At 39.8% G+C, this 20145-nt stretch overlaps 1 protein-coding gene across 2 annotated transcripts; it reads right to left on the bottom strand.

The window, feature by feature from the left end:
* Window positions 1-73: 73 nt before the first annotated feature.
* On the bottom strand, window positions 74-19453 carry LOC141784887 (carnitine O-palmitoyltransferase 1, liver isoform). Of its 2 annotated transcripts, none has more exons than XM_074662833.1 (19): window positions 19274-19453; window positions 14842-14987; window positions 14096-14235; window positions 11844-12015; window positions 11595-11696; window positions 11065-11202; window positions 10769-10846; window positions 9699-9806; window positions 9180-9267; window positions 6969-7164; window positions 6706-6894; window positions 6502-6607; window positions 6306-6422; window positions 6022-6186; window positions 5787-5915; window positions 3521-3676; window positions 3316-3426; window positions 3136-3228; window positions 74-1725 (listed from the first exon to the last, which is right to left on the bottom strand). In XM_074662833.1, exons 2-19 carry the CDS (start codon window positions 14980-14982, stop codon window positions 1600-1602), a joined length of 2355 nt encoding a protein of 784 aa, XP_074518934.1. In that variant the 5' UTR covers window positions 14983-14987; window positions 19274-19453; the 3' UTR covers window positions 74-1599. The 2 variants fall into 2 exon arrangements, with proteins under 2 accessions (XP_074518934.1, XP_074518935.1); XM_074662834.1 differs by lacking the exon at window positions 9180-9267 and adding an exon at window positions 8723-8807 and having other exon boundaries at window positions 76-1725.
* Window positions 19454-20145: the final 692 nt, after the last annotated feature.

Here is a 20145-nt window from a genome sequence, read left to right as displayed (position 1 = left end):
CTGTAATAAAACTCTTTTTTTAATTTCATTTTCATTTGTTCCTGTGTGTGCCCTAACATCCAATAAACTGATGTCCGAAGCCTGTAAGAGTCATCATGTTAAAAGGAACCAAAAGGAAACAGTGTTTTAGAGTGTGTTGTGTTGCATTCTGGGTACTGTAGGCGCCAGGTTTTGTCAAGAAAGACTAGTTTTGATCGCAGTTATCACAAAAAAACAGATGATTTTTGAAGAAGGACTTTATGTTCCCTTGTTACATTGCATTAAAAAGGCAACACAATGAGACGAGCTCAACTGATGTCGGGTGAAACAATAAAGGCAACAATTCAAGGAGGATAACAGAGGATTGGTGTCACAGCTCACACACCATCCTTTAAATCTGACGGCTCGGCTAAAAAACTTCACAGTAAGTTAATCCACATTTGACCTGCAGCACTGCTGGAGACTACAAACCCGGAGAGTAATAGATAAAGCTTGCATTGTTATAGTGCTTGTACTAAAAACGATTGATGACGATTAAAAAACATCATGACAGATGAAGAGAAGGCAGTGATAAATAGTTGAACACTACGCTACTGAAGATGCACGTTCAGTTTAATGCTTTAAAAATCAGTTTTTAAAATCATCTCTGTGATTTGGCACTGAATATAATACGAGTCAAACATGAGATAAATAGAGCAGAATCATTTCACTACATGATGAAGAGCCTGGTGTTCCCAGCACGGCATGACAACCCTGTTTCTGCAGAGAGCACATGGACAGAGGACGATAAACACTGAGCAGTCACTTTACAGCAGATTTAACTTCAGAAATCATCATCTCATCGAGACTGGTGTGGCCTCTCCAGCTCACAAACTTTCCACAGAAACACCAGCGGCACAGACGGTCACAGCGTTAAAACACACAGCACTGGATTACCAGTCACAGTCAGTGCACACCGTTCACAGGTGAAGTGTTTTTTTCAGTTTATAACAACATAACGTCACACTAATTACTTTTTATTTGGGATTTGTAAAACTTTTTTTAAAATAATTTAACAACTAAAATCAACAAAACTAATAAATTACTTCTAAAATTGTTGAAAAGATCCTTTAGTTCCCACAAATTAACTTTTTCAAAATATTTCCAAATATTTCAAATGAATAAAAAACTTTTTAGAACTGATAAATATGGGTCAGTTCAGTAACAGGCATAACGATGACACACAATAAGAGTCAAAGGCAGAGAGCATCCTCTGCTGTTTAAAAGAGGTATCAAGCCCAATTTGCGTACTGGCCCTTTAAATGCACTGTTTTTAACTGTTGAATTTTAAAGCAGTGACTCGGAGTAAAATCAAACTGTCGTATCTTAAATTATAAATAAACTTTAAAGAAGTTTTTCTCTCAGTTTGATAAATGTGGTTAAAAGTGGTTTTACTCAGACCCAACACTCCATCGTATCAGCGTCTTCAGAGAGCTCTCCTTGTAATATCATCTGGCAGGCTCCTAAGTTCTCCTAATGCATGATGGGAAAAAGTAACTCTTTCCTGACTTCATAGTGTTTGATGTCTGTTCGCACACCTTCCCTTCACCATCCTCCTCCTCCTCCTCCTCCTCCAGCCACCTACAGGTCTTTCTTCACCTCAGGGGCTTTCTCTTCCGTCCTGTTGGACTCGTTCTGGTTCGGGCTGAGCAGCTTTAACAGGTCGTGTAGAGCTTTCTGGATCTCAGCGCCGAACTCATGAGCGTCCTGGAAGAGAAAGTAAAGAATGAGAAAACCTGAACAGAGCTACGATGAAAACTGAAGAAAATCTACAGTGGGGAAAAAACAAAATTTCTTCCAGACATTGGTATTAACTCAAATAATCCACACATGAAAAGAAATCACAACGTTCAGGTCCATAAATAATGATTGTGTGGAATTAAGTACGATAACACAGGAAAAAAGTATTGAACATGCTAAAGTCAGGTGATCGACGAGGCCATTCTAACAGATTGATTTTCTTTTTTGAAACCATTTGAGAGTCAACTTTGCCGTGTGCTTTGGATCGTTGTCCTGCTGGAAGGTCCAGCCACGTCTCATCTTCATCATCCTGGTGGATGGCAGCAGATTCAGATCAAGAATTTCCCCATACATGGCTCCATTCATTGCTCCGTCACTTATATGAAGTTTGCCAACACCATGAGATGAGAAACAACCCCATGCCATGATGCTTCCACCTCCAAACTTCACTGTTGGTGTAGTGTTTTTTGGGTGATGTGCAGTGCCATTTCTCCTCCAAACATGGTCTGTAGTATGACAGCCCAAAAGTTTAGTTTTGGTCTCATCTGACCAGACAACATTCTCCCAGTATTCTACAGGCTTGTCAAGATGCTGTTTAGCAAACTTTAAACCAGCTTCAACATGTCTTTTCTTGAGGAATGGAGTCTTGTGGGCTGAGCGTCCATAGAGGCCATGGCGGTGGAGTGCATTGCCTATTGTTTTCTCTGTAACAATTGTACCTGCTGCCTCCAAGTCTTTTTGGAGCACTTTCAGGGTGGTCCTTGGCTGGTTGAGTCCTCTTCTGACTATCTTTCTGACTCCCTGGTCAGAAATCTTCAAGGAGCTCCTGTGCGTGGCCTGTTGATGGTAAGGTGGTGCTTCTTCCACTTGTGAATAATGGCCCCAACGGTGCAGACTGGAATATTCAGGTGCTTTGATATAAGTCTGTAACCAGTTCCATTCTGATGCTGAGCAACAATCAGGTTGTGAATGTCTTCAGAGAGCTCTTTGCCTTTACCCATCATGAGGTGTGTGGTATTTAACTGCTTGGTGAAAAAACAACCTTTTTCAAATTGCTCTAGCCCAGCTGATGTTGGTTTGCACTAATTGGAAGTTCAAGTAATAATCACTGACAGATTTCAGGTGGTATGGTGCATTTCCTTGCCAAAGTATACATGGTGTGTTCAATACTTTTTTCCTGTGTTATTGTACTTAACTCACCATAATCATTATTTATGGACCTAAACGTTGTGATTTCTTTTCATGTGTGGATTATTTGAGTAAATACCAATGTCTGGTAGAAATTTTGTTTGAATTGCAGCTTTGGAAATGTAGTGAGAAAAAAGTTTATGCCTTATTTCCCCCCCCAAGTGTATAAAATGATGAACGTAGACTCACAGTTTCTGGACATGAGTGCTTGCAGGAGAGGTGGAAGTTAATCCTGTTCTCTCCACAGATGCTGTAGGACACCCCATAACCGTCGTCAGCCACCTGGACGAGGCACAAACAGAATTTATAATCATGTCGGCTTAATTAATGTCAGGGAGCAGAGAGAGTGTGAAAACAGGAAGCACTGACCGGTCCAAAGCCCCCTCCACAGGAGATGTACTCTGGATGGTTAACCAAGTCAAACATCTGCACCTGCATGGCGGTCTGACTGGTGGAGAGCCGCCAGGGCTCCGACAGCACCTGAAACACACACACACACACACATGACATCACGGATCAGCTGATGCAGTCACAGCTGTGGGTGATTCTCTGACAGGTGATGCGATGAATCCACCTCTTTCAGGAAAGGAGACTCCACGCCCAGATACTTGGACACCACGTAGAGACAGAAGAGGTGTCTGTCGATGCCGGCGCCGGTCATCGCTAGGCGGTACAGGTTCTGGTGTTTCTCCGACGCTGCGCGGAACAAACGCCTGCACACATCTGCTGCCTGTTGGAGAACACACGCACACACATTGAATAAAAGATAATCTACTGTACAGCTTAAAGACAGTGTGAAATGTTGTTTTTCAGCACGACAATTCACAATATCAGAAACATGTCTTCTCACACGCACTGTGTAGAAACCATAAACTCATACCGAACTGCTTCAGTCAAATCAATTTGCTGTTGTATAATCCTTCAGCTTTAAAACAACCTTTTACTAAACCTCTGGTCCGAGTTATCAGGCAGGAAAAGCTTTGAAGGGATTAAAGTGGAACGATGATGACGTGGTGGAAACGCTCAGATCCAGTTTTCCTGTTTGTTGTTAAAAGTGCACAGGATGGAAAATTATCTTACCCCATCTCTACAGCGCCCCCTGTCTGTCTGTGAGCCTCACTCCATCATCATCATCAGTCTGTTTTAATCTGGTTTATTTTAAAGGCACTGAAACCATCTTCATCACACCGAAGCAGGCTAAGACTGATTACAGGGTTTCACTTTCCCTCTCCTTCTTACTGACAAACACGTTAGGGTTTAATTAAGGTAAAAAAGGAAAATTACTGAGACATAACTCAATTATAATTCACCCTGTGTAGTTTCTGTAACCATCTTTGCTGTCATCAGCTGCTTCCATTTCACTTTTTAAAAAAATCAAAGTTATATTTCTTAAGTTTCAATGAACGCATAAAAAACAACAACTTTTTTTTCTGTTTTTTGATCGAAAACAGGAAGAGAGAAATGAAAGAAGAGAGTCCACTCTTCTTAGGTAGGTTTTGGTGTTAACATAGTCATAGAAAACAATATCATTTGGGTCTTGAAAGATCATTCAGGATGCCCTGAAAATGGCCAGCAGCTAATGAGTAAATATTATAGACTGTATAAAACATGGACGTAGTCTCGCCGACGTCATCCATCTGTTTCTGAAACTGAAAATGAAGCACATTAGCTATAGCGACCCTATTGTTGGTGGCAAAGGCTTTGCCTACAGCCATAAGGCGCCGGCCGTCATGTGACCCTCAGCTGTGCCTCTTATTGGGGGAGCTCGCAATCTTAATATCCTCTCAACGGCCGAGTTAGAAAAAAATTCACCCCCCGTACAGTGGGAGCCGGTAGTAAAATTAGCGACTCAGACTCAGGAGACATTTTTTGAACCAGGCTGTAAATAGGTTAATTTCTGCTTTGAAAACATCTTTTTTTGGCTTGGTGTGTTTGTGACTTCTGCCACTTCCAGAGCCAGCCTCAAGTGAACACTCCAGAAACAGCAGATTTTAGCACCTCAGCATTGTCTCATATTCTCAGACCGGAGGTTGACGCTTGGTAAATATCAGCCCACTTTTACATATCAGCCAATATCGATATGAAGAAAAACATGAGCAACATCTGCCGATACCGATGTTTTTACAGATATATTGTGCGTCCCTTAACATAACGTCTGTCTGGATGCTGATGATGATTCTTGTACATGAGTGTTTTTATTCACTGGTCAAACTGTTGCCAAACTGAAGGTGTGTTGCTATGACAACATGACATGTTTTTGCGATAAACATGTTTCCATTGTACTTTTGTGATAAACTTCAGTGTTGAAATGTCTGAAAAACCACTTCCTGGGAGCATTAAAGCTTTGTATCTAAATCTGTTTTTTTTTTTTTTTTCAAATTTTGGTGTTTCAATTACCATTTTTTTATTGTGATGTTTAGGTTTTGCGCAATTCTAGATGTAATGGAAACTTGGGATGCACGATTTCCCGGTATCAATATTGGTATCAACCGATATGTAAAAGTGGGCAGATATTTACTCATTAGCTGCTGGCATTTTCAGAGCATCTTGAACAATCTTTCAAGACCCAAAAAATTGTTTTCTCTGACTATGTAAACACCAAAACTACCTAAGAAGAGTGGACAGGGAAAATAAGTTTGTAAATTTAGAGATATTGGAAAAATTCAGTTTACATGATTTTCAGTATGTTCACAATTTGATCATCTCAGATTGTTTTTACCAATATCGATATCGGTGAATACTGGTTATTAGCCACAACAGTAATTTTAATATTGGATATTGGTATCAGACAAAAATCTCATATTGGTGCATCCCTAATGGAAACGCAGCGATAGACTCACCTCTCCACCGTCCAGAGCTCGGACAAAGGCACTGCTCTCGTTGCTGCAGGAGCGAACAGTTTCAGTCCTGCCCTCCCTGAACAGACGGGTCATAGAGGCCTCATACGTCAAACAGAAGGTTCCTCGACTCTGAAGAGCACCAAAAAGTGATTTAATGCAACGCAAAACACAGTGGATTCAAAGCTTTAGTCCAGAAATATCCAGAATCAAACGTAGTAAGTAAAGCAGTACCCACCCTGAAGTAAGCTAGCTGAAGAGCCATCTGGATGAAGGCATCTGGACTGACTTTGCACCTCTTGATCTTTCCTTTGCCAAAGTCTCTGAAGACAAAAACGTGGAAGTCCAGATCGTCGGCCAAGGCCTGAGCCACTTCCAGAGATTTAGAGATCTCCTCCTCACACTGAGATAAAACATGCAGACAAAACGTCAACAGGGCTGAGATCCCTCTGAACGTTTCCCCGTGGTTTGGAAGGAAAAGTCAAATCTGGGTAATCTAAGTGATGTGAACACATGATTTACCTCTTCAGGGATTTCCCAGCTCAGTTTCTTTGGTTGAGGTAGAGATGAATCGATCTCTCCTTTGCAGTGACCCTCTGCGTTGTAGCCGAGCTGGAACACGTCGGTGGCCAACGTGCTCTGGGAATAAACAACAAAACGTCAGTGAGAGGTTTCCTCAGAGCCTTAACAGTGAAGGACACAAATCTCAGCTCTGTACCTCCCATAAATGTGCCAACACAGGCGCATCGGCCCACGAGTGCTCCCCGTTCACGCCAGTCTTTCCGTTCTTGAAGTAAACGACTGAGAACGACTTATCGAACCACCTGAAAGACAAAAAGAGACTTCACCACTGATACCAGCCCAGTGACTGCTTCAATAAATCCTTATTCAGAAGAACCAGGTCAGCTGGGGGTAACGTTACCTGTCGTAACACTTCCCATGTAGTAAGGATTTTGCGTATCGGTCTAAGCTGGCAACTGGGTCATCTCCCATGGTGCCCTGCTCATCGTCGTCCAGAGTCACAAAGAAAGCAGCTTTCTCGATGCTGTCCAGAGAGCGCTTATTGACCCCGCTGCTGAAATACTTTGATCTGGCTTTGGCCCACGGCGTTCTACGAAGAGAGACGATAAACTATTACATTTAAGTCTCAGTGATAATCTAAGTTACATCAGCGTCTTCACAGACCTGTCTCCTGCAGTCAGAGCCCCAAGGTGAACCTCTCCTTGGCTGGGGGGAGAAGGGTCGTCGAGGATCCTCTGGATCTGGAATTCGATCTCTCTGGGGTTCAGGAGTCTGCCCGCCTGGTACACCTTCAGGTGGAAGTAGCGCCCCCTGTGGTAGACTGCGATGTAGTCACTATCCTGCCAGTGCTGCAGTGTGTCTTTGCAAAAATAAGTCAGAGAAGGAGCAGAGTTAAAAAAGGATAAACACACAATAACTGAGCTGAGACAAAAACAGGAACATGCAGAGTGTGTGTGTGTGTGTGTGTGTTTGATTACAATCATGTGACTCCTGTCTCCTGGAAGCACAAATCTCTGCCTTATGTTTTTTTTCCAAAATGATTTTTTAAATAAGATTTTGTAAACTGAGCAGATTAACTTCTCTCTGCAATAAAGCTAAGGGGTTTTTGAGAGGGGGTACCTGACCCAGGGAGAAAACTTTGTGATCTACTCTAATGTTTTTATCTTACTTTTTATTTATTTACTCTATTCAATAATTTATTCAATTTACATTTCACACAATTAAGCCTTTTTCTATCACTATACCTTTTGTAAAACTATTAATTTATTTTCTTAGATTTTCTTAGCCTTTGTGTATCTTTTAGTTCCTATCTTAACTATTTATAATCTTAGTCTATATAGTTTTATGTTTTTATTCCATATTGTCTGTAGTAACATTTTTTTTATGAATTATCTCCAGTAGTTTTATGTTGTCACTTTATATTCTGTCGTTTTTTTTTATAATTCCTGAATTTTTTTTCTCCATATTTAATGTAGTTTAATGTTTTTTATTTAATATCTCCTATAGTTTTATGTTTTCAACTTTATTTTTGCTGTAGTTTTGTGGGTTTTTTTCCACATTTAATGTAGTTTTGTTTTTATTCCATATTTAATGTAGTTGAAGGTTTTTATTTAATATCTCCAGTAGTTTTATGTTGTCACTTTATATTTCCTGTAGTTTTATGTTTTTTTTTCCATATTTTCTGTTGTTTTTTGTCATATTCCATATTTTTGTATTTTTTTTTAGTTCTTTATTTAATATCTACTATAGTTTTTTTTTACTTTTTATTTCCTGTAGTTTTGTTTTTTATTCCATATTTTATAAAGTTTTGTTTTTATTCTATATTTTCTGTAGTTTTGTTTTTTGTTTAACATCTCCTATAGTTTTATGTTTTTTACTTTATGTTTCCTGTAGTTTTGAGGGTTTTTTTTTTGCATATTTTATGTAGTTTTGTTTTATTTTTCTTCCTTATATCTTCTATAGTTTATTGTTATATTCCAAATGTCCTGTGTTTCCTCAGTGGGGGGCCCTCTGCACTGGGGGCTGTGATTGACTCTAGCAGGGATGTCTCTATCAGCTTGGGCAGGTGGGGGGTCTGCGGCTGTGCTTCCCTGCTGTGGGCCCCTCTCTGGCCTGCAGTAAGGTGGGCGCCTGGTGCAGAGGGCCTCCTGTGAGTGTGTTTCCTGACCTGGCTCCTCTGTACTCAGCCACACATTTCTAAACCATGCTGTCTTTGAGCGTGCATGTGTCTGTGACATATAACTCACACAGGCGTCTCTGCTCTACATCGTCTCACCAGGACGACTTATATGACCTTGGGATGTGTTTTTACTAGAAGCTTTTGCCAACATCATTTATCTAAAACATCTTCAGCACATTTCCACTGTTATGAAACTGGTCTGAAACAAAGTGATCATAAACTGTGACTGAAATACTACCTGCTGGTGAACCAGGGATTCGGCAAGTATCAAACATCCGCTCAAACTGATAGGAGCAGCAAGGAACTGCAGACCTCAACAATAACTGAGCAGGATGGTCGAGGACGGGCCAGAGCCGCAACGAAAAGAAGAGAAAAGAAAGACAGAGAAAGAGGGGGAATAAGGAAGAAAAAGAGAACAAGGACACAGGAGAGAGGTGGAATAATACAGAAAAGGAACCAAGGAAGGAAAGAGAGGAGAGAGGACATGAAAATGTGTGGGCAGGAGAAAACAGACATCACTTAGAAACAGACTCTTTCTAGAAACCCAGACAGACCTGAGAGGCGAGAAGCTGAGCAGAGACGGATGAGAGGAAACAGGATGTGCTGTACAGAAGAGGTATGACTCACACAAACACACACACACACACATTCGACACACAATTTGCTAGCTTGTGTGCACAGGTCAGTCTCTTTACCGGTCTCCTCTCCAGGAGTGCGTGTGGTGTTGAACAGCCGCTCACACTGAGCTGAACACAGAGGGATGGAAGTGCCGGGGATACGGATCTGGGAAAGGGAGAGGAGGAGACGAAGGCGAGGGAGGGAGGTGCAGTGGAGGGGATGGAAAGTGAAGATAAAAGAAGGAGAAATAAAAAAGTGTTTAAGAGGAAACAAAAGAGAAAAGCAAGCAAAAACAAGCGTTAAAAGGAGGAGTGAGAGGCCAGACGACAACATGAGGGAAAATAAAAAAACGCTGATGCACATGCCGTCCATCATCGACAGTTATAGCACAGTGACGAGTGAATGATGCTCACAACACAACCTGAGCATGCTCATTACTGAGGGGCTTCATTTACAGAGCATTCAGAGGGTGCACAGAGGAAACAACGTCTAAAAACTTCACACATCTGATTTACAAGTGCTGGGTTGCCATGGCAAAGAGGCATGAATAATGAAGCCCTCGGTGTGCGAGCAGCAGCTGGGCTGGTCTCACTCACAGGTTGAAGCTCCTCTCTGTTGAGTTTACGTCGATATAAGAAGAAGCCGTGGATGGTGTTCCCGGCCCGGGCGGCCTGGATGGGTGTAGGAGTCACATGCAAGAAGTCCTGAGGAGAGAAAAAACAGGAAGTGATGATCTGATGTTTTTAAAATCAAACCTCTTTCACAGAGGTCAGCTCTGATTAAAAGTATTAGTATAAGTCTTTCTGGTTCTGTGGCATGTTTTTATGAGCCAAAGCATCTTGTAAGCAATTTGTTTATAAAGGGGCTTAATAAATTAAGTATATTATTGTAATTAAAGTAATAATTATTGTGATTATTTGATTAAAATTCTTATGATTATTTTAATATTATTAATTCTAATTTATTATTATCATTACAACCATTATTTCTATTGTCTCACAGAAAGAAAACACTAGAAGAAAGTCCAGATTGAGTATCCTGTATTAACATGTCTATGTCTTTATATGAGTCAAAGCACTTTGTAAATAATTTGTTTTTAAAGGGGCTAAAAAAACAAAGTTAATTATTGTAATTATGATTATAATTATTATTTTTTTATTATTATCATTAAATTTTAATTACAAGGATTAATTTATTTTAAATTTGTATGTATTATTATCATATTCATCGTAATAATAATACTAGTAATGATAATAATAATAATAATTACAATAATAATAATAATAATAATAATAATAATAATAATAATAATAATAATAATTATTATTATTATTATTATTATTATTATTACTTATATAATGTAACAATAATAATAAATAATAAATAATAACAATAACAACACTTTGGAGTTGCATGAATCTAACCTTGAATGTTTAAAACACATCCATGGTTCGATAAAACCTGAGAACTCATGAAAAACAAAAGGCACGCTGTTTTTTGAGTCCTTGTTCAAAAAACCGCCCACATATGATGCACAGAATTAAAAACTGAACCTCTGAAAGCCTCATTAACTAGTTAAAGTGATCAGCAAGGCCTGGTCTAATTAACACGTACAACATTAAGGGCAATTAGTGAGAAAGATCCTGAACAGAAAGCTTTTTCATACCATGCCATAATAGTTACTGTTGATCATAATTGGACTCCGTCCACGCAGATACACATATTCCTCCCACCAGTCGCTGACCTGAAGAATTAAACACACACACACACAGAAGTGAGAAAGCTAATAATGCAGCCTGCTGGCATTCACATCACTCACATATTCAGAAAAGATAAATTATTCAAACACACGACCTCACAGAGAAATACATTGTTAATGGGATTTTCCATTTCTTTCTGACTGCTTCGCCTTCAGACGTTAAAATTACACATGTAGCTAGGGCGCAGTGGTCGACCACTTACGTAGTTGGAGGCCCAGAGAGCTTTGAGCTTCAGGTACCACTGCAGGCGGTTACCGAGGCTGCTCTCAAACTCTGCAGCCAGCTGGTTCATGTGTTCATATTTTTCATCATCCATCAGCGGGCGCACGGACTCCAGGTACTGAAAAGAAAATCGAGAAAGTCAATTCTTCAGTTTTAGCTCAAATGTCCAGCATGATTGTGTCTCACTTGACACAGAAACAAAGAAAATGTTCATTAGCAATGAATTATCATAAATTAACACCCACAGTTTGAAGTGTGGATGTGTCTCCAGCCAATACAACATTAAATCACTCCATTTCCATCTCTCCCCATGGCAGATACAGCTCATGAGAGAGTGGTAGGCAGTGTGCAGTTTATAAACTAAATATATCAGATACAACACAATAACAAACATTCTGACAATAACAACGAGAAAAAGAGGCTGAAGGATGAATGTGAGAAAGCGATCCATCTGTTTAGTGGTCAGATCTCAGCGTGTTGTCATTTCCTCTGCTTCCTGTGTGGCCTCACCCTCTTCACTGTGTCCTTGATGGCCGGCACAGGCAGGTTTGGCAGGGACCCCTGGTAGCTGTAGAGCAGAGGCTTCCTGCCAGAAAAGATACGCACCAGCGCCTGGCACAGAGACACAATCAGAAGACTCCAGTCAGGACATACACAGGTCTGATATTTCAGATTTCTCTTATAAACACGTCAAGTCTGAAATCGCATGTTGTAGAAACAAAAAACGTCTTTTTACTGAGGCTCTGACATGACACTGACCACCCAGACTTTGGTAGTGTTGGACATTTTGCCGTGCTGCTCAAACATCCAGCGGTGGTAGGAGAGAAGCTGCTTGAGGCACATTCGCATGGTGAAGATGAGCAGGAGCCACAGCATGGTGCTGAAGACCACGGCCGACACCAACGTCTGGCACTGGTTGCTCATGGTCTGACTGGAAACGGTCACCGGGGAGGGCGGGATGAAAAATGGGAAAGAGGGGGAAAGAAGGACAGTGAGTGAAACAAATAGAAAACTTTAAAGGGAGAGATGGGATGGACAATAAAAAGAAAGCACGCAGAGAGGTGGGTGAGGAGAAAAACAACATTTAAGACAAGACCTGGCTGTTACAGGACTGTGAGATCAATCTGTCTGAAATGATTTGTCACGTTTAGATTGTTCCTGAGTAAGAGTTAATGCTCAATGGGGTAGAAAAATAAAGTAGCTGAACGTCTCAAACACACCAGATCCATCTGCAGTCCTACTCTGTTCAGTTGCATGTTGACTGCGTTTGTCAACTCAAACCGGCTGCGAGTTCAGCCCGACAGCTGGAGCCACAGACCGAGGAGTCTCTCTTCTTTCATGTTGGGCTGTAAAACCTCAAACCTGTTGACTCCTGGTCTGGCTCCGCTCATTATGTCTGTTTGTCGTTGTAGTCAGGATAAATACGAACTGATTTTGACACGGGTTGCTTTAGTTTGAAAGTCACTGGCTGTTTGTTTTTTGATTGATTGATTTTTATTTATCTAAATCTTGCAGAGAGGTACAAAAATAGAAGGACACAGTTGGCTGCCTCTTATAAGTCTCTTATAATGATGACAACAACAACCAAGAAAAAATTACGTAATAAAATAAATAAGGTGCACAATATATCTGTAACAATATAAGCATTGGCCGATATTTACTTGTTAGCTGCCGGCCATTTTCAGAGCATCTTGAGCGATCTGTCAAGACCCAAATAAACCAAATAATTTGTTTTCTATGACTATGTAAACATTGAAACTTCCTCAGAAGATTGGACTCTCTTGTTTTTTGTCTCTCTTCCAGTTTTTGATCCAAAAAACAGATGAAACATACTTTTTTGATAGTGTTCATCTTGGGTGCTCCATCCTTTGATCCTCTCCATGGTCGTCTTTTCGTCTCTGAACTACCTTAACACATCACCTCAGATTGTTTTGGTTTCCTTTTGTTTGTTTTTTTTACCAATATTGATATCTGTAGATATCAGTTATCAGCCATAACAATAGTGTTAATATCGGATATAGGCCAAAATGTTCATATCGGTGCATCCATAAAAACAATAAAATAAACAAACCTGCAATGCTTGGTAAGAGACAGGAGGAAGCTAAAGCTTTTATGAATCTGCCCCTACCTTCTAACCACATTATTGCACATTACATTATAATCTCTCACACAGACCAAATACAATAAGCAAACAAAGAGGAATATTTCAACCCTTGCATAAGAAGTGGTCCGTAACACACAATATTAAATGGTATGTGTCCTCAAAGAAAGGAAAAAAGAAAAAAAACACATTTACCTCCTCACATTATAATCCACTGACACTGTTCTTGAACTTTTTTCTGCTCAATAAACATCTGTTTATAATAGGACTTTTCTTTTTCTTGAAGACTAATACCGAGCCCATTCCAAAGTGATACCGCACAAACTGAGGTGCAAAAGCTTATCAGTTGTCCGGACAGCAAGTATTCAAAATTCAATATCCGCCGCAATTTATACTCCCCATGTTGCCAGCCTGATCCCTGTCCTCGTCCTTCCAACTGGGTGTTTCTTGCTTTTGCTGCGTCTTTCCTGAATTTTATATGTACTTTGTTAATGCTTCTTTGGTTTGTAGTGTTTTTCCCTTGTTTTTCTCTTGTTTTGTCTTTTGCTTTTTTTGCTGAGTGTTTGCTGAGCCTGCATGTCATGAGATCGTTATGGGCAGGTGTGGAACTCTGTACAGCTTGCAGAAGCTTCTTTCCCACCTAGCTCAGTTTTTTACTTGTACTAAACTTGAGCTAAACAAATAAACTAAACTAAACTAAACTAAACTGAATACCTGAGAAAAATCTCAATAAGTTTTAGGTAGTTTCTGGTAACAATTTCCTGTCCCGCTTAATCTTCCCTACGCCAAACCAAGGCGTCAAAGCTCTGCTCCGTGATGGAGCGGAAATGGACTGCAGAAGCATCTGGTGTATTTCAGCTATCATGGGGTGAAGAAAGAAAGATCTATTTAACCACATAAAACCTGTTACCTGACGGGCAGGTGCTCCTGTATCTTTCCGATGAGTCCCATGGAGGGGTCTGAGCGGGTGTACATGGTGGCAAGCACTGCAATGACCACGAACAGCCAGGAGGAAGGACTGGCAGGATACACTCCTGTTAATATGCCATTCTGTTCATGCAAAAGAGGAAAAAGTGTGTTTTAAAAATCTCAATCTTCCTGCCATGCACGGCGACAGATTAAGTCCTTCATAATCTTCAATAAGTGTCGCACATGATCCTCACTTACATAACCACCTAGCATAGATTCAAGCCTTAATTTCAGGCTTTCTGCAGCTAATGGGAGTTGTTATGTAAAAAGCATCACTTTAATTCAGACTCAAATTGCGTCTGAAGGTCGGTGAGTGATGGAATAAGGAGGAAACAAAGGCAGGAGGGAACCCACACAGAAAGAAAGAGTGGAAATGTGTGACACTTAGTGATTGATTATACGTATAACAATGGGGAGTAACTCAATGAGAGCAGGCTTTCTTTTCCCAAGTGGCTGGAAAAAAAATATTCATGAATTCACAAACAGAAAAATGGGCTGACATAACAAAAAAATTCAGATTTTTTTCTGCATGCAGCTCTGATTGTTGAAGGAAACAGAGAACGTAACAGCGAGGGGAAAGAAGCACACTGTAAGTTTGACTGAGATTACCAAAGACAGTTTGGGGACAGAGACAAAGGCTAAGCATAAACAAACTACACAGGCGTGTGACAAGCTGAGAGGATATACCTTGAGCCGGATGATGCGTTTCTTCCAGGAGCGCACACCTGAGAGGTAGATCTCTGTGAGGGCCTGGTGGGACAGCTGCAGATCGATGCCCTCCGGCGTGACCGTGAACTGGAAGGCCACGGCCTGGTGGGCTTCTGCCATGATGACTGAGGAGAGGAGAAAAGAAATAAAAACTGTTCACTTAAAGAGAAAACAAACAACCTGAGAGCAAACATCCACGACACCGTGAACATGATGTAACAACTATTACCTCAGGTACCAGCTTAATCCATGAGCAAATACTTACATTTCTAACAACTAACATTTGCTAAGAGCTGAAAGCAGCCATGCTGGTTTGTACAAACAGGGAAATGTCTGCTGTATGATACTGGGAGTCTAAACAAACAGGAATAGCCTTGAGTCAAACTGTCATTCAGGTCAACATGAATGTAAACGAGACGACGTATGGCACAAAGTTTCCATGTCAGAAAAACTAATGATCCATCAAATACAGGAGAAACATGGCGAAACATGGAGACCCTGGAGGAAAAATATGATGAATATCTGAACATCTGCTTCAAAAGATGAAATGACCCACTTAATCACAGGAAACACGGAGACTGCAAACGACAAAACGAGAATGACTTAGCCAGGAGTAAATTAATTTTTTACTTTGTGATAAAACTGTGAAACTGATCTGCAGCAGCTAGGCCTGTCACGATAATCAATAAATCAATTAACCAAACGATAAATAAAAACGTCCTCGGTAAGTTTGCCAGCTTCGATAAACTGACATGTGCATGCATGTTTGTTTTCCTCCTCTCTTTCCACCAAAGAGGCTGAATGAGAAGATGGCTCACTACGTCTATCTTTCCTAACATCGGGGTGCATAGGTTCTATAGCGGATTTAACGGATTTATGGCGGAGTGAGCATCTGTCAAAAATGCGATCTTTGGGGTGAAGACGGGGCTGCTCGCGCGTACACACGGAAAGAGCTGTAGCGAGCGTCCTGAGGGGTAAGGAGGAAACACACGCTAATATGAGTGATGGCACCAAAGATACGGTTCTTAAGCCGCCTGCCACAGTCCCAGTGTGGGAATATTTGTTTTTTATCAGAATGAACAAAGTGTGAGCTCATGAACACCAACGAGCTGATATGTTACATTTGTTTGAAAATAGTGGCGACGAAGATGAAGAAGGGGAGGTGCAGCGGAGCCTTGTTCTTTGACAATCAGCTCTTACTGAGGCTTTTGGTCGGCAAAGTTAATAGAAATAAAAGCGCCAAATGGTGGGCGCTCAAAGACGGATACATTGCCAAAGAATTGCAGCCCTTCAATACGGTTGAAAGCCAGAAATGTTAAAAATGTTTGACAGACAGTACGGATTGACTGGGAAAAAGTACATGTTACAAACAATTCAGGAACTGAATAAACTCCCTTTTATTGAGGCTATAGTTTTTATTGTTGGTTTTTTTTTGGAGTTTTGTTTTTTCTTTAGGGACAGGGTCTATGTTTTATTGTTTTTGATTAGTATTAATTATTTTCATTGACATGTATTTTTTTCTAAAAGAGAGTCCGTTTCATTTTCATTGTATTTTTTTCTCTTTCTTGTTTGTTAAATTTATTATATTTTTTGTTTAATTTATTTATTTTTTTTAAATCCTGACCTTTTAATTACAGTTAAATACTCTTAAGAAATTAAAGTTTCTTGCTTTTGATATGGTGTACTCACTCTATTATCCCATTTATCATAATTACATCAATGAAAAGAAAAAAAAATCAAAATAATGTTGACAATAATATCGTTTATCGGCAATAATATTTTGGAAAATTATTGTCTTGCAAAATTTGTTATCGTGACAGGCCTAGCAGCGGCTGAGTCTTGTAAAGCTCTGGTTAAAGGGACTCACAGATGATCCAGTAAGCTGATGATCATGATGAAAAGCATCATTTTCTGTGAGTCTAGAAACAAATGCATCTTTAAAACAAGCATTAAAAGAGAAGCTCAGCCAGACAAAGGTTATTTTGGCTTAATACTCCACCTAACAGCTGACTGTCTGCTGATGGGACTACTGTTATATTGTTCTGTTTAAGGCAAGAACATGCTTCTCTTCACAAAGGCCATTGATCTTTCTCTACAAATAGGCTATGGATAATGCCCCGAGGTTTAGTCAGTTTGACACGCCTGGACTGCAACCCTGCTGAGGCCACGTCTGCTCTTATTGTGTGTTTAATAAGACAAATATACACAAACAGAAAAAAACACACTCAACTTTCTTATCATCCTCAGGTCCTGCTGACATTCTGCTCTTCAGGTTGAGTCTACATCAACAGCGAACTCCGGAGCCACATTATGAAAGCACGCTTCAGACATTTTTCATCAATATATCTGATAGATATGCATAGTTCGAGCTTAATCTGCAATGACAGCAAAGTAATCTGTCGCCTCTCTGCAACTTTGATTCCCTAATGTTTTGATAGCTGCACTATAAAAAAAGATTGCCAAACAACAGAAGAGGTTAACAGCGATATTTCCGATTGACACACATTACTGTAGTAACTAATAGAGGCTATGCTTGGTACAGTATTCAAATGAGGAGAGTTCAAATACACTTTTTAAAGGATTTTCTTTGCAGTTGTGAATTAAAGGACATCACTCTTACACAGTTCATCCCCGGTACAGAGGACAACAGGAGCAGCATGTGTAAACTGGGTGAAAGGTAATCTAAACTCAGTGAGGTGGTCAGGTCGTGGGTAAATCTACGTAACATGGAATGTAGATCACAAAGCAGCTAAAAGCACCAGCTGCTCCTGCTTACTGACTTCATAATGATGAGGAATAACACTTCTCTCAGAGGATCGAAAAACTTATAAATAATAACCTGACCTGTATATAAGTCTTTCTTCATCTTTGCATTTTTAATGAGGTGCCCAGATTCCTATAGTAAACCTCTGCCCACATAATCCATAAAATTAAGAATGACGTCCATCCAAATGCTGTGGTTGTTTATGGAGCACTGCACAGTCAAACACCTGCTTATGAGACTCTTATGTTTTCTGTTCAGGGTTAAACAAAAAGAGGCTCTCTAAGCTGTTTCCAGCTGCAGCTAAATGAATAAATAAATAAATTTCATCTGATGTATCCACTTACTTTGTCTTACTGTGGCAGCTGCTCTTTTTTTTTTATGAAAATATATATAACAATGAATACATACAAAAAACAAAGCTTGAGGCTCAAACTTCATGTTCAGAACAAAAAAGTACAAAAATAAAATATATATATTTTTTACAGTTCATATTCTGTGCATACATTTTTGGTCTTCTGGGCTTAGGCATTTGTGCAATAATTTAAGGAGATCAAATACGAGGACAACAGTGACTTAAATACAATAAATTTTGGCTTTTGATTTAAATGCTTAAAGCTATGAATGTGATATTTGGCTAACAACAATATTAAATTTAACACAAAAACTTTTTTTGAGGGGAGACTCTTCGTAGCAATACCAAAAGTAATATCTTTACAATCAATTTGTACTTCTATAGAAAGCTTTTCATTCACAAACAATGTTATATCTGTCCAAAAAATCTGTGTGTGGGCACATTCTCAAAAAAGATGAACAGTTCATTCTTCAACCCAATGACAAAAGGTGCAAAGTGGGTCAACATTTACACAATATTTTGAAATTACCCTGTTAACAGGATAACATTGATGCATTGATAGAAATTCATCATAGGAATACACGTCCATACTTGTTAAATAACTGATGTACATATATAATACCTTTGTCAACCCATTTTTTAATGAAGTGATTTGTGCTTAAAGCGGCAGCTGCTCTTAAAGGGTGCCTTCACGTACACATCTACGTATTGAAGTGACAAGGCTTTTTTATGTCCTGGCAGTAGAACCAGAACCAGGACATTTAAGCCTCTGTTCTACAACTGTCAGTTTATTTTATTTCAACCACACAATGCAGAAGGTAATGGTTATTCAGTCTCATAATTCAACAACGTAGAATCTCCTAGCAAACATTAGAGATGTGTAGTTACTAATGAACGTTATAATAGCTTGCTTACATTTATAGCTCTGTGCAAACTGATAATAAACCTCCTATTCTGGTCGTGACAGCGTTGGCATTTAATTCAAGAGTAAGAACAGTGATTTAGTCAACATATAAACCCACAAGACGTATTTTTGTCGCACCTTTCAGCTTCAATATAACATTATTGTAGTGCTTGTGTCGCTTAAAGCTACATGAAAGCCGTTCTAGTTAGCTAGCCAATGTTTTTGAAATGCCGGTGTATAAATTAATGCTAACCGCTGCTAGTGCTGCTAGCCGCGCGCCCAGCCGTTAGCTCGCGACAGTCTGTGCTCGTTCCACAGCAACGGCTGCTCATAGAGGCGTTCGTGTTCCATAGCAACGCGCTACAATGATGGCTGCACTCTGTTAAAATACCTGTTGTTGTTCTTCACCAAATCTCCAAGCTCCGAAGCAGCATACACCACTGGTTAACTTGCGTCGACCAAGTCTCCCGGGTCGGCCCTCCTCTCCTCTGAACAACTGTAACGTTACTACAGATGCTCGCCTGGACGGAGATGATGCTGCCTTCACTGGTTGTCGGAAATGTCACGCTCGTGCGCTGACGGCTCATTCTATATGCACCTGCTGTAACGTTTAAGGGGCGGAGATGTACGGAAGTCTGTGTCAATACACTGTGGTAAATATGTAAATGCACGGTAAACTGAGGTGTTGTCTATGTGTTGGTTGTGTGCTTTGATAAATAAATAAAAGAGGTAAATAAAAAGAAACAGTCGTCGTATTCAATGCATAAAGTGTGATCTCTCTGCGTTGCTCTTTCTTGAATTATTCTTACCATGAAGTTATTTCTTGTTTTATCTGCGATTAATTAGTTTTAAGTTTCACTTTGTTCATATTTACAGCTACATTCTTTAACAGGGTATATGCCAAAATCCTGAGGTTAATTTCGATACCTTTTTAAGACTTTTTGAAAAACCTTTCAAAAAGTTTAAAGACTTTATCGCAACTTTGAGTTGTTGTTGTTGGCTACCCATCTTTATCAGTTGTAGTTTGCATTTTTACAGAAATTATGTAAGCTGGGAAGGAATAAGGCTTGAAAGAATAAATGAAACTAAAGGCACAACAAGTAACAAGACTTATTCAAGGCCAACTCCCCCCAAAAGAACAAGAAATTATTATCATCATTATCAAAATTTAGGACATGGGCCTGAGATTGTGTAATTTGCTTTGTTGTTGTATTTAATTTCTCTTTTTAAAACTAGTTGTGGAGTTGATTTATATCTTATTGT

The sequence above is a fragment of the Halichoeres trimaculatus genome, unplaced genomic scaffold, assembly GCF_033239565.1.
Source record: "Halichoeres trimaculatus isolate MK-OKI-2021-1 unplaced genomic scaffold, fHalTri1.1 fHalTri1_scaffold_23, whole genome shotgun sequence".
Lineage (NCBI taxonomy): Eukaryota > Metazoa > Chordata > Actinopteri > Labriformes > Labridae > Halichoeres > Halichoeres trimaculatus.
This window is presented reverse-complemented; position numbering and strand designations above follow the sequence as displayed.

What these genes read in the sequence shown, in the direction of transcription:
- LOC141784887 (XM_074662833.1), bottom strand. Translation starts at nt 14,982, where the DNA reads ATGGCAGAAGCCCACCAGGCCGTGGCCTTCCAGTTCACGGTCACGCCG. An exon ending in CACTCCTGGAGAGGAGACCG is followed by an intron (nt 7,165 to 9,179) that starts GTAAAGAGACTG and finishes ATTTTTGCAAAG; the next exon opens with ACACACTGCAGCACTGGCAG. An exon ending in GCTCTGACTGCAGGAGACAG is followed by an intron (nt 6,895 to 6,968) that starts GTCTGTGAAGAC and finishes CTCTCTTCGTAG; the next exon opens with AACGCCGTGGGCCAAAGCCA.